This window comes from Coregonus clupeaformis, chromosome 30, assembly GCF_020615455.1.
Source record: "Coregonus clupeaformis isolate EN_2021a chromosome 30, ASM2061545v1, whole genome shotgun sequence".
In the NCBI taxonomy this organism is placed as follows: Eukaryota; Metazoa; Chordata; class Actinopteri; order Salmoniformes; family Salmonidae; genus Coregonus; species Coregonus clupeaformis.
In genome coordinates, this window is record NC_059221.1 from 43,162,423 (window position 1) to 43,180,038 (window position 17,616).

The following is a 17,616-nucleotide window of genomic DNA, read 5'->3' on the forward strand; positions in this document are numbered from 1 at the left end:
ATTGCAGAGCATTACACCATCTGCAGCAGGGCAATTACACATTTCCCCATCAGATTGTACTGATAAACCAACAGAGGTGGTGTGTGTGTGTGTGTGTGTGTGTGAGTGTGTGTGTGTGTGTGTGTGTGTGTGTGTGTGTGTGTGTGTGTGTGTGTGTGTGTGTGTGTTCATCTGAAAGTGCGAGATGAAGAAAAGAAAAAAAGTTATGTTAAAGAATTATCTTATTAGTAAAGGGTGTCATTCCTGATCTGGAAGGTAGAAAGTACCTCCTCTAACAGCCCTCAAACTGTCCTCTGGCCTTCCTACCCCATTCCTTGGGAGTAGTTATTGTAGGGTGGCTTCTGTCAAACTATATTTTACACCTGGTTGATTTATGAGGGGGGGGCGGGACTTCACACTAGGATGTGAATATCACAGGTGACCTGTGACTTCACATGATGTTGGTTTTGTTCTGTCAAACTGTATTTCACACCTCATGATTTATGAGGGGGGCGTGGCAGGAGGTAATACATTTAGGTAATTAAATTACATAACCATGTGGTCGCCACATGTTGTATGTAAACACCTTTGATCTGGAGTGCTTTGATGTAGGTTTTGCTGCAGGGTGTGTGTGTGCCCAGGTGTGAGGGGCTTGTTGTGATCCTGTGGCCTTTCCCTCCATAACAAAGTAGTCAGATCAAAGGTGGTTATCTAATTTTATTACCTAACTTTATTACCTTATGCCACGCCCCCTCATAAATCATGAGGTGTGAAATACAGTTTGAAGGACCAAACCCAACATCATGTGAAGTCACAGGTCACCTGTGATATTCACATCCTAGTGTGAAGTCCCGCCCCCCTCAAAAATCAACCAGGTGTAAAAGACAGTTTGACAGAAGCCACCCTACAATAACTACTCTTGGGGATTTCAATTAGGAAATAACTTTCTGGTAAAAGATAAAATCTGGAAATCCATACAGGGAAAGCCTGGAATGTATAGTATCCATGCCGGAGGGATATCTACCCATCCCTGGTGCCAACCCTCCAGCTGTTCAAAAGGAGATGCTTGGGCACAGATAACTCTTTTCAATTGGTTGAGCAATAAAATGTGGTTGAGTTTGGAACAGATACGCCACAGTTTAATGTTACAATCTCAGTGTGTTTAACATGACTAAGCCTGAGCACTTTATCTACTCCTGACAACCTCCAAATTGGCATCAAAGTGCCTGAGCTTGGCTTCTAACTGCACTGTAATTACTGTGGTGTAATTGGGGTGCCGGTGGGTCAGCTGTGGCCAAGGGAGACCGAGGGAGGGTCGGGGAGGGCCGGCGAGGGCTGAGGGAGACCGAGGGAGGGTCGGGGAGGGCCGAGGGAGACCGAGGGATGGTCGGCGAGGGCCGAGGGAGACCGAGGGAGGGTCGGGGAGGGCCGTGGGAGACCGGGGGAGGGTCGGTGAGGGCCGAGGGAGACCGAGGGAGAGTCGGGGAGGGCCGAGGGAGACCGAGGGAGGGTCGGGGAGGGCCAAGGGAGACTGAGAGAGGACCAGTGAGGGAGATGCAGAGTGGCAGGGTTAAGTGATGGATGTGTACAGCCATCCATCAGAACTCTCATACAGCCAGGAAGAGAAGAGGCTTCAGTGGAGAGGAGAGACAAACTGAAATGGACCACTGACAGTGTGGTGAAGAAGGCGCAACAGAGCCTCTTCAACCTCAGGAGGCTAAAGAAATTTGGCTTGGCACCTAAAACCCTCACAACCTTTTACAGATGCACAATTGAGAGCATCCTGTTGGGCTGTATCACCGCCTGGTACGGCAACTGCACCGCCCGCAACCGCAAGGCTCTCCAGAGGGTGGTGCGGTCTGCACAATTCATTACCGGGGGCAAACTACCCGCCCTCCAGGACACCTACAGCACCCAATGTCACAGGAAGGCCAAAAAGATCATCAAGGACATCAACCACCCGAACCACTGCCTGTTCACCCCGCTATCATCCAGAAGGCGGGGTCAGTACAGGTGCATCAAAGTTGGGACCGAGAGACTGAAAAGCATCTTCTATCTCAAGGCCATCAGACTGTTAAACAGCCATCACTAGCACATTAGAGGCTGCTGCCTATATACATAGATTAGAAATCACTGGCCACTTTAAGAAATTGAACACTAGCCACTTTAATAATGTTTACATATCTTGCATTACTCATCTCATATTCTATACTATTCTACTGTATCTTAGTCCATGCCGCTCTGACATCGCTCATCCATATATGTATATATTCTTAATTCATTCCTTACTTAGATTTGTGTGTATTGTGTATATGTTGTGAAATGGTTTGATATTACTTCTTATATATTACTGCACTGTCGGAGCTAGAAGCACAAGCATTTCGCTACACCCGTAATAACACCAATACAATTTGAATTGATTTGAGAGACTGCTGCCCTCTCTCACACCACTAGGAATCACCAATGTGTCTCATGGGTTCGGGCACCTCTCTAAAATCAAACCTATTAGGGGAGAGTGGGGTAAGTTGAGCCAACCTTGTCCTCTCTAAAATCAAACCTATTAGGGGGAGAGTGGGGTAAGTTGAGCCAACCTTGTTTCTAGGAAACCATACACAAAATTAATAATTTGACCAAATATTTAGGAAGAGGTAATCATTTAATGGAGTCTGTGAAGGAAGAAACACATGGAAAAAGTGGCAAGCAAGTTAGAGGATTTATGCTTGTATCTAAACCAAAGTAGATCATTTTAAGATTTTTCTATACATTAGTTGGGGTCGCTATAATCTTCTAGATGAGGTCCTAAACCTAGCATGAAAGTGCATCCTTGTAGCTGTGTTGGCTAATAGTCTAAATGTTTGCCTTGGGGTAAGTTGAGCCAATAGTTGAGCCAATGGCAAGTTGAGCAAATTGAAGTGTTTTCTTCACAGGCATAATGCAAGGCGTTATCTCTAGGATATGAGGTAACAACAGGGCCTGGCCTATGTTAAAAGTGTTTAAAAAAGTACAAAGTGTTTGTTAGGTGTTAAGCCTGTGTTCAAAGATGCTTAAAATGATTAAAAAACAAAAAGCGATTGTCATTGTGTTGAAATGTGTTTGGCAAATAAAGATAGACATGGTTTTAAAAAGGTAGTGGTAATATTTAATTAGGCTCAACTTAAGGAACTAAGACCCCATACCCGGGGTAACTTGTGCCAAGAGAACACTTTTTTTGGACAAGCTATGTTTTCAAGACTGTAATGTTAACATGAATTCTGATTATTATTATTATTTCAAGGGATACACAACATCCTGAAATATACACTGAGGGTACAAAACATTAAGAACACCTGCTCTTTTCATGACAGACTGACCAGGTGAATCCAGGTGAAAGCTATGATCACTTATTGATGTCACTTCTTAAATCCAATTCAATCAGTGTAGATGAACAGGTAGGAGGATTTTTAAGCCTTGAGACATGGATTGTGTATGTGTGTCATTCAGAAGATGTATGGGCTGTTCTGAGGGGAAAAAGGGAGGAGGGGGAGGGTGAAACTCAATATTAGGAAGGTGTTGTATTCGGCGTGTGTCAAATAAAAGTTGATGTGTTTCTAATGTTTGGTATACTCAGTGTATATAGATATCTTTGTTAGAAAGAATAGTATATTTCCGTTGTGACGCTGAACGTAAAAGATTGCCCAACTTACCCCACTCATGTATTTACATATAAATTCCAACAAAGAGATTGACTGAGGATACCTTACACAAAATCTCTTTATTCTGTTTGGAAACTAGTCTATTTATACTCTTGTTATCCGATTTAATCTCTCTCTCTAACATATTCATCCCCTTCCCCTATAACCACACTCCCTAAATGAAAATGTATTTAATCAAATAACTTGATAAAGTCTTTAATTGGTAAAGCTCGTGGACACGGGCGAGGCTCTACACACAAACTAGCCTTTGAAAAGAAGTCCTCCAAGTGGTACGCTTTTTCCTTTTCCAATTTATCAGTTTATTTATAAACTGTTGACAATAAATAAATCACATGCAGCTGACAGTTTGTGGTTCTGTTCAGTGGAGTCTTACATCTAATGTCACCATGAAATATGTTTGAACAGTCTGAACACAACATTTAGACCATCTAAAAGACCAGCGAGGGACTGAATCTTTCGACACCAGAATGATGAAAGTAAAATTGAACCTTTGAGGACTCCTCAGTTTCTGTCTTCATGAAGGCAGTTTTAGCCTTTAGAAAATCAACATCAAGATCCCCTAATTCTAATGTTTAATTTGCAATAATTTCCGAGATCTGTTTGAAAACTAAACACATGCTTTCCAAATACAAAGAAGGGTTCCTTGATTTGGATAACATTTACTGAATGACATTCATACAGGATCTATGAAAGTTATATGGACTAGTTTTTTGAGAGCATCATGCACTGACTATGAGCAAACAATGATTGTCCTTTTCTACCACAGAGGGAGTTTGGGTGACAACAGGAGAGACAGGTCCTGTTCTCTGGCACAGCAGGCATTGTGCCATCCGGTACCAGAATGATTGAGGGTGGTATTAAACAACACAATGAGGACACAGGCACAACAATGCTTCTCTCCTACTCTGTAAGACAGGCAGGAAAGCTGCATGTCAAACTGTAGAAATAATTATGCAAATGTAGACAGTCTGAGCAGGTTATCATTACAGAACAGAACACATGGCAATTATTACCACAATGTAATGACAGTTTTATAGTAATGGTGTAATTTCTAACTGTTGTTGACAAATATTGCAATTAACTGAGTAAAAATAGCACTGAGTGGCATTGATTGTGCCTACATAATGTAGTAGGAGCAATGTTAACCTCTACGGGATGGGTGTCCAATATATGGGATGGTTGAGCTAAAGTGCGCTAATGTGATTAGCATGACTGTTGCAAGTAACAGCAAACTTTCCAGGACATAGACATGTCTTATATGGGCAGAAAGCTTAAATTCTTGTTAATCTAACTGCACTGTCCAATTTACAGTAGCTATTACGGTGAAAAAATACCATGCTATTGTTTAAGGAGAGTGTACAACAACAAAAAACGTATCACGGCAACTGGTTTGATACATTCACCTCTGAAGGTAAATAATGTACTTACATTCAGTAATCTTGCTCTGATTTGTCCTCCTGGGGGTCCCAGAGATAAAATGTAGCATAGTTAAAATCAATTTTTATATTCAAATGTAGGAACTGGGTTCTACCCTTGCTGTCTCTTGCTCCACGCCCACCCCACCCGGCCATCTAGATGTGTGAAAGTTAGTGTATAAGCTAAATATCCATCATGTATGACATTCCTGGGAGTGTGTAAACTTACATTTTGTATTAGCATATCATTTTTGTATGTTCTCTATAGTTATGTACTTGAAAATGTATCAATTGACCAATTCGCTTCACTGGATCAATCTGAAACGTTGCACACACACTGCTGCGATTTAGTGGCCAAAATCTAAATTGCGCCTAAACTGCAATATTATATTGTGGCCTTTATCTTGCATTTCAAAGATAAATATATATATATATATCATTTACCAGATCTAATGTGTTATATTCTCCTACATTAATTTCACATTTCCACAAACTTCAAAGTGTTTCCTTTCAAATGGTATCAAGAATATGCATATCCTTTATTCAGGTCCTGAGCTACAGGCAGTTAGATTTGGGTATGTCATTTTAGGCGAAAATTTAAAAAAGGGTCCGATCCTTAAGAGGTTAATAGAAAACAATTTGTAGGGGAGGTGGCTAATCTTATCGGTTTTATGGATTCTCTGGCTAGTGCTTGTGTGTGCATGTGGTCTGGTCAATCTTTAGCTCAGTGATCCTGTCTAACTTGGGTTTTCTGTGCAAAATGATCATTATCTGGCTAATAATGTCATGGCATGTGTTAGAAATGCCAGGGCCGATTTCGGGTCCCAGTCCGCCCGGTGTGTGTGTGTATAACATGTCCTGACAGTAGGTTACATTGGGCTCTCTGGGTCTGGGGGGAGAAAGATTGCGCGACTGAGATAAGAGCTGTCACTTCAAAATTCGTTTTTTCATGTAAAATAGAGACTGAATTAGCCTATGCACAACATTTAGTATATTTATTAATGAAAAGTCATTGTTCAGCTGTTCAGCACTTGGCGGGGACAGACAGTGACAGGGTGTCTCATGCAGAGCAGCGGAACAGCTGTATGCATCTGCACTGCTAGCGTTACTGCTCTCCATGCGAGGAAAACACTGGAACAACCCATCAAATCCATCTAAACCACAGACAGGAGTGTGTGTGCTTTCACAACATGAGGATTTTCCACAAGAGATTAGCATTTTATGCGCAAGTTTAATCATTGTAAAAGTGCCTTTTAGTGGCGCGGCCGCCAAAAAACGCTCGTGTGCATCTGCGCGTTAAAGGCGAACAATGCGCATCACCAAATGTATAATGCATTCACGTTGCAGTTTTTATACCCTCGCATCAGAAGTCAAGCATATTTGCTACACACATACAATGCAGTGACATATTAGTAATTTAAAACCTGCAATGCACATTAGGTTTAGGCTAAAGTCCCCAGTCCATAAGCCTATTTTTAATGAGAAAAGTACTGAGCCAAATAAAATACAAACAACAAAGAACGTAGACAGGACACAAAAAGACAACAAAAGTTGAGCGAAAACACACATTACCGTCTTCCTCTGTAGGGATAGACGCAGTCAATGAGATGGTGAGTCCTTTGCACAATCGAAGACAGTATGCGCCTGACAGAAATATTGTTCCCGTTTTACGCTGTCTCGAGCGAAGCCGACCGTTAGCAGGACTCAGGCGCCTTTTTATTGGCTCATCATCGCTCGCTCTGCCCTCCCTTCTTTGCATGGGTTCGCGTGCGCAACAGTTTCTCCATGGCGCTCTCACTTGACAAAGGTTAATTCATTAATTTAAAATAGCTTTATTTGCCCTCTTCAACATTTACTCATATAAGGTCATCAGGCTTTGATATTCCAGGTGCTATTTTTAGGCTACTCTCACATAATTTATTTTTGGTTGGGCATTACACATCAATGCACATCAGTTTATGTTTTCCTCAGTCATTAGTGTTCTCATAATTTCTCTGAAATAGCAAATCGATAATTAACAATATAAAGACATTCGACTGTGCATTGTTATTTCAATCAATTATTGAGTCGGAGTATCAGACATATCTATAAACATAGGCCAGCTAATCTACACAGCCTGGGAGAGCAACAGAGCGCAATTTCCATTCCTAGAATAATAATAAGCTAAAACAAATGTCTTCTCTGTGGTGATTCTCCGATGCTCAATATCTCCTACTTCTGTCAAATTCTACTGCACTGAACAAAAATTGAAACGTAACTTGTAATGTGTTGGTCCCATGTTTCGTGAGCTGAAATAAAATAACCCAGAAAATTTCCATAAGCACAAAATGCTGATTTCTCTCAAATTTTGTGCACACATTTGTTTACATTCCTGTTAGTGAGCATTTCTCCTTTTTTTGCCATGATAATACATCCACCTGACAGATGTGGTACATCAAGAAGCTGATGAAAAGGCATGATTATTACACAGATGCACCTTGTGCTGGGGACAATAAAACACCACTCTAAAATATGCTGTTTTGTCACACAACGCCACAGATTTCTAAAGTTCTGAGGGAGCGTGCAATTGGCATGCTGAATGTCTGTCCACCAGAGCTGTTGTCAGAGAATGCAATTTTCATTTCTCTACCATATGCAGCCTCCAATGTCATTTTAGAGAATTTGGCAGTAATTTCAACCGGTCTCACAACCACAGACCAGGTGTATGGCGTCGTGTGGGCGAGTGGTTTGCTGATGTCAATGTTGTGAACAGAGTTCCCAATGGTGGGGCTATGTTATGGGCAGGCGTAAGCTAAGGACAACAAACACAATCGCATTTTATCGATGGCAATTTGAATGCACAGATACACCGTGACAAGATCTGTGACCAACAGATGCATATCTGTATTCCCAGTCATGTGAAATCCATAGATTAGGGCCTAATGAATTTATTTCCATTGACTGATTTCCTTATATGAACTGTAACTCAGTAAAATCTTTGAAATTGTTGCATGATGCGTTTATATTTTTGTTCAGTATAGTTTGAAATGCGCGTTTCACATCTCATTTAGACTCACCTGAGATTGATGTGTATAGGCCAAATATCCAGGATCTCTACCGCCATCTTGAGGAAGCTGGAACCATGAGGTGGAGTCTGTCTCTGGGCTGGGGTACAGTAGGCTTCATACTGTTCCAGATCAACCTAATGAAACCTAATGTCATCAAATGAAATGCGTCCCTAAAATCTATTCCACATGGGAGATAAGTGTGTCAGTTCTATGTTACGTGTCCATCTGGAAATTCCACACCCTAGCGCTGAATAAGCTCCTGACATTTTGATACGCCCAAAAGAAACATCATAAAAGAAAGATTCAAATTCTTTATCTGTGGAAGATAAAACATGTAAATATGTGTGATTAGAGACTATCAAGCCATTGAGGCTTCATATATATATAGTCAATCTGACATGGACCACAACAAAAATCAAATTATTCCCCTAGAGACCTTTACTTGGAAGTCAGAGGGAAATCTTACCTGGTATTATGTACAGACCATTAACCAAAATAAGCACACTGGACACACACTATCTGGTGTACTGTGAGAGAAGAGTCTTCCTACTGTACACACTGTGCAGACCCATTTGGCTTGTAATGAGAGGACACAGTGTCTGCTGCTGCAATCAGGCAACAACTATGGCCATTACATCAGATTAACCAACTCTGTACACATTGTGCTGGAGATCAGAGGTGTTGATTGGATGTGCCCAGCCTGGTCAGTCTGCACTGCAGATGGGACCACAGTATACTGTCCAGGTCAACTCCACAAGAAGGTCATTTCAAGATACAAGTGTCCTGTCACATGTAGTGTATTAACTACTTATTACAATGTCATTACTAATGTGCCTAACTATTTTCCAGACGGAATGCTTGTCAAGCTGTTTTTCTCTCCAAGTCCATGAAGTCAACATCATGGCTATTTTATAAGTGGATTGCTGACCCTACAACCTACATTGAATTATGTCAGAGGCTACAAATACGGAGCTTTCGCCCCTGGCCCGCCCCTCTGGAAATGTTTTTCTCAAAGCTAAGGAGCCGAATCACATTTTGCGCATGTGTTACTTTACACACACATTCAAGTCTCTTTTTACTCTTTCCCAGAGAGGAAGAGGCGAGAGGTTTTACTCCGCCCAAAATCTGTCCACACCCTGAGAACTCTACTTCCCAATGTTTACACATTAAAATCACTACTGACTGCCTGTGTCTTGCTTGTCGATATGCTGTGTACGTCTAGCTTGGCCTAAATAGCTGCGTGTAACGTTGCGCTTTATGTTTGCTTTTTATTACTGTTACAACAGACAAAGAAGTAAAGTTTGTTTCGAACAAGCGGCAGCGGAGTCACGGGGTGAGTGAGCACTGAACAAGCTGCAGCGGAGTCACGGGGTGAGTGAGCACTGAACAAGCTGCAGCGGAGTCACGGGGTGAGTGAGCACTGAACAAGCTGCAGCGGAGTCACGGGGTGAGTGAGCACTGAACAAGCTGCAGCGGAGTCACGGGGTGAGTGAGCACTGAACAAGCTGCAGCGGAGTCACGGGGTGAGTGAGCACTGAACAAGCTGCAGCGGAGTCACGGGGTGAGTGAGCACTGAACAAGCGGCAGCGGAGTCACGGGGTGAGTGAGCACTGAGCAGCAGCTGGGAAGCGCGCAGCAGATCTTGAACACGCGCAGACATCTTTAGTCCAAAACTTCTGGGTTCCAGAAAATCCGGAACCGCAGCCACTCCGTTGAAGTTGAATTATCACTGTAACTCCCTAATAATAAAACAGAAATAATAATAATAAAAATCACACTTAATGTAACCTCACACCCTGAACTGCTAATGATCCCTGATTGATTAGTTCTCCAATGTCCATTATTAGTCTTCACCATGTAGGCTGATAATCAATCACTTGTTCACAACTTAACTGTATCCAAAAGGCCTGAGGGGAAATCAATAGTGCTTTTAGGTGACAGTAATACCCTAACTAATCAATACTTGGTCAGTACATTCCCATACACAGTGTGTCTATGTGACAAAAAAGTACATTTTCTTCCACTCAGGAGTTTATTGAACTCCACACGAGTACAAGCTGATAGTTTAGAATGTTCACCATGAAACACACAAGCATTGTCTTACGTCAGGTGGTGTCACTCCTACGCAACCCTCTTCCCCTAACCAGATGATTAGTCACACTATCTGACTTGAGACAATGACATACAAGAACACACAAAGTACATCCAGATTCAAGCATTCAGACTTCGTGAGTGCAGTCGGTTCAAATAGACAATCTGAATGTGTCTCCCATCAAATATGACTGTTGTCTTAGCAACAATGCCCCCATTCCTCTGTTTCTTAGAATTGAACAGTCTCAGTTATGTACTGCAGTCAAAGGCCTGATTGTGCCTCATCTTCCACAATTACCCCACCGGTCATTGTGATGGGTTACTTAGAAATGGTGTCTCAAATTTGCAGTAGTCAAATGGCAAACTCCATTCAAGCTTAAAATTAAATATTATAAACCTTCAACACAACCTTCCACAAAAAGTGTAAAACACATTCCCTGGATATATCATTGAGAAAATGTTTTCCACATAAGAGCGCTTCCAAAGTAAGTAAAGTAAATTTCCGCGCAAACAAACAAACCCGCAAACCAAATACACCCAAATTATATTTGGGCGTAGCTGTATCAAGCTCATCCGTTGTATTGCCATTATAAATAGTCAAACGGTAAGACTAATTGTGGTTCTAAAAGTATTGTAACATGTCTGTTGACTAAAGCATGTGTGAAGTTATAACAGTCTCACTCTCTCAATCTGATATTAGAAACAGTGAAGTATATTACCTGTATATTCTTAACAGGTTTTGGTATACATAAACAATGCCTTTATATTGATTACCTAGTTTTTACATAATTGTAATATATTGGTTGTCAGTGTCACACACCCTGAGAATACCGACCTTAGAGGAGGAGGAGTAGGAGCAACAACAGCAGCTACCTTAACCTCCACCCTCCAGTGTGCAGAACCCCTGAGTTCACCCAAACCCTCACCCTGGGGCTCTGGGCTGCAGACAAACCACTTCCTGTCATAGTTCTCCTGGCAGATGCTGATGCGCTGGCTGAAGTACCCTGGGTCTGAGATGGCTCTGAACGGTTGTTCTGGACCAGACAGAGGACATACAGCTCTGAGGTGGAGGTTATGCGGGTCTCTGAGGCGTCTCAGTCCAGGAACACCTTTAGAACCAGACATGGACCTAGAACAGAAACACCATGTGAGGATATTTAGAACATACATACTGTATCTGCAATGGTACAAATCCACATCCATATGAGTATGCACAAACCATCCAAAAGCACATGAACCGAGGAAAAACTGTACCTTTGGATGGACGACGGTGTCCTCATCGTTCTGCCGGATGTTGTCATCAATGAATATGTGCTGGACTTCCTGGTTGAAGAGGTCCAGCCACAGAAGCTTCCCTACCAGGATGGAGTAGGTGTACCTGGCCCACCTACAGAGAGAGAGACCAGTGCCCTGACTACATCACGAACACTGAAACCTTCATGGAGGTCAATACAGAGCACAACTTCTCCATTACAATTACTGTAATACTTGGACTAAATGACCTATTAAACAATGGATTTATGAGCTTGGCAGCAAACTAGGGCACCTCCATTTGTGTGATAAGATTTCAAGCCTTTTGGGACGGGTCCACCTACCAGTCAAAGTGGTCCTGAAAGCCTACCAGGTCCTGCACAGAGCTGAGGTACTGGTCAGGGCTTGCTCCCTGTCACGGGTCGACAGGCGCTCCTCCGCCCTGGTCAGAACCACCCCCTTCTTACTGCAGTGGATCTGGCCTAGTCAGAACCACCCCCTTCTTACTGCAGTGGATCTGGCCTGGTCAGAACCACCCCCTTCTTACTGCAGCGGATCTGGCCTGGTCAGAACCACCCCCTTCTTACTGCAGCAGATCTGGCCTGGTCAGAACCACCCCCTTCTTACTGCAGTGGATCTGGCCTGGTCAGAACCACCCCCTTCTTACTGCAGTGGATCTGGCCTGGTCAGAACCACTCCCTTCTTACTGCAGTGGATCTGGCCTGGCGTCTCAATCACACTCAGCTGGGAGGGAGGAGAAAGGAGTAGCACTATATAATACCACCTCGTAATAAAGCATTTATAATGGATTAGTAAATAGTTAGATTAATCATTTAGTAATCATTACTCCCGCATTTGTAAATGTTAGTAAGCTAGTTATTCACACTTATATATATGTTCTTATGATCTTATGAATCTATTACAAAGAACACAGCCTACTTCAACATCTCTCATACCCTACCAGCAGCAGTGCATTAGAGATGAAAGGGTTAACAGTCTATCAGGTATCAATCGGAAATCATGAAAATTGTCTGGACTTTAGTATCCTTTTAGAATGAGAATAAACAATGAAGCTTACAGGTCGTCCTGCAAGTTCTGCTAAATCAAATTATCTTCTTTCACCCTCCCTGCCGATATTCCTACACAAATAGGCCTTGACAGGAGACAGTTTGAATAACTCATCATGTGGATGTTTTTATACTGCAGCTAACCGTGTAAGGCAGCCTCAGCCCCCCCCCTGCAGAAATCCATGTGTTCTGCTCCAGTAAACTAACTGGTACAGGAACACACTGAGGAGGATGACAAGGGCCTGCAGCCACTCTATACCCAGGGGAGTAGCACCACTCACCTCACCAGTCACCCCCAACCCATAATACGTCTCACCGTGAATGACCTTCTGTGAGTTTGTTTTAAAAGGCACTGTTCCTGGAACAAGTTTTCAGATTTGGACCCCTGTATCCCACTGCCACAACCTCACAAACACAAGCCACCCCCCCCATAAATGACAAGCTGTAACATGGTAGCAGCCTACAATGAGTAATGATTGCAATTACTGGGCTATTGATAGAGTAGCTAACATAACAGTAGTGATTATGATAAGAGCAATGTGCACATTTAATATGGCAGTGAGTAAGAGCTTGGTAAAATGCCAGGACAACAAAGTCATTATAGCTATTGTCTTAATGACATCAAATCCAGCATCACACCACCTAAAGCCCTCATCATACCTTAAGTGCTGGGAGGTCGGGGAACAGTGGGTGGGAGCCCTGAGTGAGTGCACGGGACACGGCAGACAGCACCCGAGGAAGGTCTCAGCCAAAGGTATGGCACAGGATGGCAAAGTCCCTCCCCTCTGCCACCAGATACTTCAGTAGCTGGAAGAAGGAGGGCAGGCTCCAGTGGTCCAGCACGCCCCAGAACCGCCGACCTGGTGAAGCCTGCCACCCAGCCAAACTGGAAGTGATAGCTGACAGCGCACTCTCATGGTGGAAGTAGAGAAGGTGAGTCACTCATCCACTCCCATTTACCTACAGACAACAGAAAGAGACAGGTGTTTGGTAATTACACTCAGCAATGGCACCATCGTGGCAGGTTGGCACACATTGGCAATGATTCCACTTATTGAATTGTCATGTCATTCAAAGAAAAAAGTTATAGAGGTGTGGGGCATCTGCTCCTTGAATAATATTTTAGATCATTCTCATTCATTATAGCTAGGAGAATTGACTGTACTACCCTCAAATAAAACTGGCTACATGCAGGAAGTGGCTATTTAGGTTTAGACTAGGTGGTATACAGCTATAACCGGAAGTGACTTTTTCGTACCAGGTTAGAATTTACGCAGCAGGTTAGAGAATTCATGTAGTAGGTTTGGGTAATTATGATAAGGCTATGACAAAGGTTAGGGCTAGCTAATATGCTCTCCTAACCTGCTACGAAAAGTCAATTCCGGTTGTAGCTGTACTCCATCTAGTCACAACCGCTATTTAGGCTAACTGAGGTCAATGAATGCAAACATTTTTTTTTTTTTACCTTCCTTGACTGCGGTCCCCTGGCCTACCTGAGGCTCGTCACCTATATTGCAACCCGGCTGGATTACCTTGTTTACGCATTTGTCCCCATGCCACAATTTAAATACAATAATCCAAGGCTGCAATAGTTCCTTGAATTGTCACGGCGTCAGACACCAATATGGGGTTATTGAGATCAACATGAAGGACAACCCTTGAGGGACCAACACTGTGAGGTCGTCTTCAGTGGTATAACTGTTATCATATTCATTGACATTTCCTTTGCTTGGCGTGTGGAGTGGACTGCTCATCCGCCGGGTCATGCCTATTACGACCGCCCCCGTTGTTGAGAGAAGTGGGATGATCAACGGTCTTGTCGCAGTCTGACATGATGAGCTCCAGTCCCGAATGATCGGTGGTCAACACCTGATTTTCATTGACTAAATAACTAGCCAAGTTGTCAGTAAATTGCCAGAGGGTTTAGCTAGCTAGCCAAGTTACTGAAACCAGAGATCCTCGAAACTCTCTTGCCCAATCGTAGATTTGTAGCTACATGTCTATAAAGACCGCTATTACACTTGTCAAAACAGGTCATCTTTAAGAGCGCTAAGTTTGTACAACTATTCACATACAAATACAACCACACTACCGGCTTTTCTTGTTGACAGAAAGTGTGTTTGTTTTTACTTCCTCATTCTGAAACCGTCGTTTCTTCTTCTCTCACCGTAACGTGTGGCGTCTGAAAGTAAATACAGTAACAAGCGCCATCTACAGAAACAGTGCAGATTGGAGGACCAACAATTTAACACAGAAAAGAGTACAAACGGAGCGTAAAAAAAGTTCCCAAACTCATCTCTGCCAGGCAACTTTATTCAAGTTCCTACTGAATCAGAGTGTGTATTCAAATATCCTGTTAGCGCTTCTCAAAAAGGGTTTCATTTATATTAACAATGTATATCTTATACACAGCCGCATTCTCATTAACCCTCACTTTACATTTGCGGTCCAACACAAATTAAGGGAGGGGTGTACAAGAGTCTACGTAAACAGAAATAAAGATATGTAGCAGAAGTGGTAAAAGCATTCTATTCTACGGCTACTGTGTATCAACATGCACATTTCAGTGTGTATCAAGTTGGCATCTTCCCAAAAATTGCATCCACAGGATTTGATAAATTACCAAGTAAAAATGTTTTAAAATCTAAAGCAAAGCAAATAAATCCAAACATTTCTGCACACTACAATGTCAACCCAGTTTACAGAAACCAACAAAGACCACAACATACAGACTAAACCTTGATGAGAAGTAGAAAACACCCCCCCACCTCACACAAATAAATGCTTCCACACCCAGACAGACAGACACACACACCACTCCCATCACCATTTCCTTCAATCCCAACAGGCTGGGGGGGGTTTGATGTTAGCAACCTTCCTTTGTGACCTCTGAACCAGACAACCATTGGCTGCAACCTGGAGGCTCTGGGGAAACAGGAGTGTGGAGGCTTTTGTTGTATGTGCAAACACGTGTGATAAGTATGTGTGAGGAAATCTGTTGCATGAATATTACTACATATACAGCATGAGCTGGTATGTCCACCACATCTGTGGTTACATGTGCTGGTCCTTTCGCCCACAAAAGCACTACTGCCATTTTTAGCATTGCACCACTGAGGGGACGCTTTTCAAGACGCCCAGTTTATTAGTAAGCACTGAAGTGTTGTTTACTGAGGAGTATATTTCCCAATGTTGCCGCTGGCAACGATCCACAGCTGGAAACTTATGCCAGGGCGGTGGAACCTCAGCCTCAGTCATGCCTTAGTCCACCTCCTCCATGTTACTGTAGGACAGAGCAGCACATTCTCCAGAGTGTCCAAACAGCTCAGAGGTCACCTCTGGGGTCAGCGGAGGGGGTCCTTCAGGGTCCAGGTTGGTCCCAAAGAGTGCCTGGCTAGAGGCCTGTAAAATAAACCAGTGTTACAAATCATGCTTTTCTCTGGATCAGCTCACTTTCAGGAAGACCAGGCCCGTCTTATCTGTAAACAATCCAAAACCAAAAGCACTGGACTGACCCATTCCTTGCAGACACAAAACAAAACTCAGTTCCAATTGGCTGGACAATTTCCATGTTTGAAATAACATCCAAAAGATTCCAGAGAGAAACTGATTGAAAAATAATATTCATTAAGACAGCATAAAGGTTGACATTTTATTTTGAAAAGCAGTACAAGTGTTGGTTTATTGGGGCAGCATTGAGATAGAAGGACCTGTACGCTTTATTGCTGGGAAATGTCCCACTTTCTTTTAAAATAAAATAAACTATTCCATTGACAGAGCGATTTTAAGATTACGATTTTACAATTAAAATTAAATTTACATTTAGTCGTACAATTTCTATACAACGTATACAAGCAATCTTGTAAATATTTATGCTATAAAATATACACTTCCTTACATCAATAGCTTTCACTTTACACCCACAACCATAGGGAATCTTTGCCATCTGTAGGTAGCCTAGATCATTCACATATCCTGGGTCGACAGTTCACTGAGACAGAGAGTAAATGCATTTTAAATAAGATGAAATACATACTGCATACCATCACGCTCGGATAAACCACTGTGAGACATACTGGGCATTTAAAGCTGATAGTGAATATACCTGGCCTCTAAACCCGCTCACAAGGGGGAGCGTTATGACAGAACGCACTAAGATATCCCTGAGACTTGAACATATTACTACAACACTATTACAGAGGTTAGTCCATATACCAGCAACACAGATAATCATTAAATGTAGCAAATTTCATTGATATTTGGACGGCATCTCCCTTCTAATGACCTGACGTCACTTCTAAACTCAGCTTCATACTGTACATCAGCGCATGTATTATTTTGCTCAAACAGTCGTAAAGCTCTGACATAGCTAGCTACTTCACAAAAAAAAACTTAATGCAAAGCAGCACATTAAAGGTTAAACAATTAAAAATGGCTTTCATTTAGTATGACAGGGATAAGGAAAACGTACGGACAGCAGGGTTGGGCTCTATTTGCACATAATCTCTTGCACATCTAGCATTCCAGTGTTAATACTATTGTAATTATTTTGCACTATAGCCTATTTATTGCCTTACCTCCATAACTTGCTACATTTGCACACACTGTATATATATTTTCTGTTGTATTTTTGACTTTATGTTTTTTACCCCATATGTAACTCTGTGTTGTTGTTTTTATCGCACTGCTTTGCTTTATCTTGGCCAGGTCGCAGTTGTAAATGAGAACTTGTTCTCAACTGGCTTACCTGGTTAAATAAAGGTGAAATAAATAAAGAAATTTAAAAAATTCCAATTGAAGGCAGTCAATTCAGGAAGTAAACAAAACTTGCAATCCAATCATCTAAAAAAGGGCATTTATTTTCAATGACTTCTCAATAAACTGAAAAGTAAAAGCTATTTATTTCAAAAGTTCACACATTTCTGAATTTTAAATTCAAATCATTTCCTGAATTAACGGCCTTCAATTAGAATTGAGCCCAACCCTGGTGGACAGAAAGCAATAAAACTGCTGAATTAAGAGCTTACCATTGACAACATAAAATCTAAAATAAAATCAGCAACGTGACAAACAA

At 42.2% G+C, this 17,616-nt stretch overlaps 1 protein-coding gene and 1 long non-coding RNA gene across 12 annotated transcripts in view; both read right to left on the reverse strand.

Moving 5' to 3' along the window:
• Positions 1-10,179: 10,179 nt before the first annotated feature.
• Positions 10,180-14,684, reverse strand: LOC121546034. 3 transcript variants are annotated; one of them, XR_005996327.1, is made up of 4 exons: positions 14,008-14,684; positions 13,203-13,502; positions 11,479-12,219; positions 10,180-11,353 (listed from the first exon to the last, which is right to left on the reverse strand). It is a non-coding gene; the product is annotated as an uncharacterized LOC121546034 (long non-coding RNA). The 3 variants fall into 3 exon arrangements; XR_006657635.1 differs by having other exon boundaries at positions 11,479-11,611; positions 11,820-13,502; XR_006657634.1 differs by having other exon boundaries at positions 11,479-13,502.
• Positions 14,685-14,834: 150 nt separating this feature from the next.
• LOC121546032 (ubiquitin carboxyl-terminal hydrolase 19-like) overlaps positions 14,835-17,616 on the reverse strand; it is a 25,575-nt gene continuing 22,793 nt past the window's right edge. For 7 of the 9 annotated variants that reach the window (XM_041857014.2, XM_041857019.2, XM_041857018.2 and 4 more), the window contains exon 25: positions 14,835-15,944. In XM_041857014.2, coding sequence (XP_041712948.2) covers positions 15,804-15,944 — 141 coding nt within the window. In that variant the 3' untranslated portion in view covers positions 14,835-15,803. Of the gene's footprint in view, positions 15,945-17,294 lie in introns of those variants that run through there. The other 2 variants (XM_041857021.2, XM_041857020.2) reach the window with 1 other exon arrangement.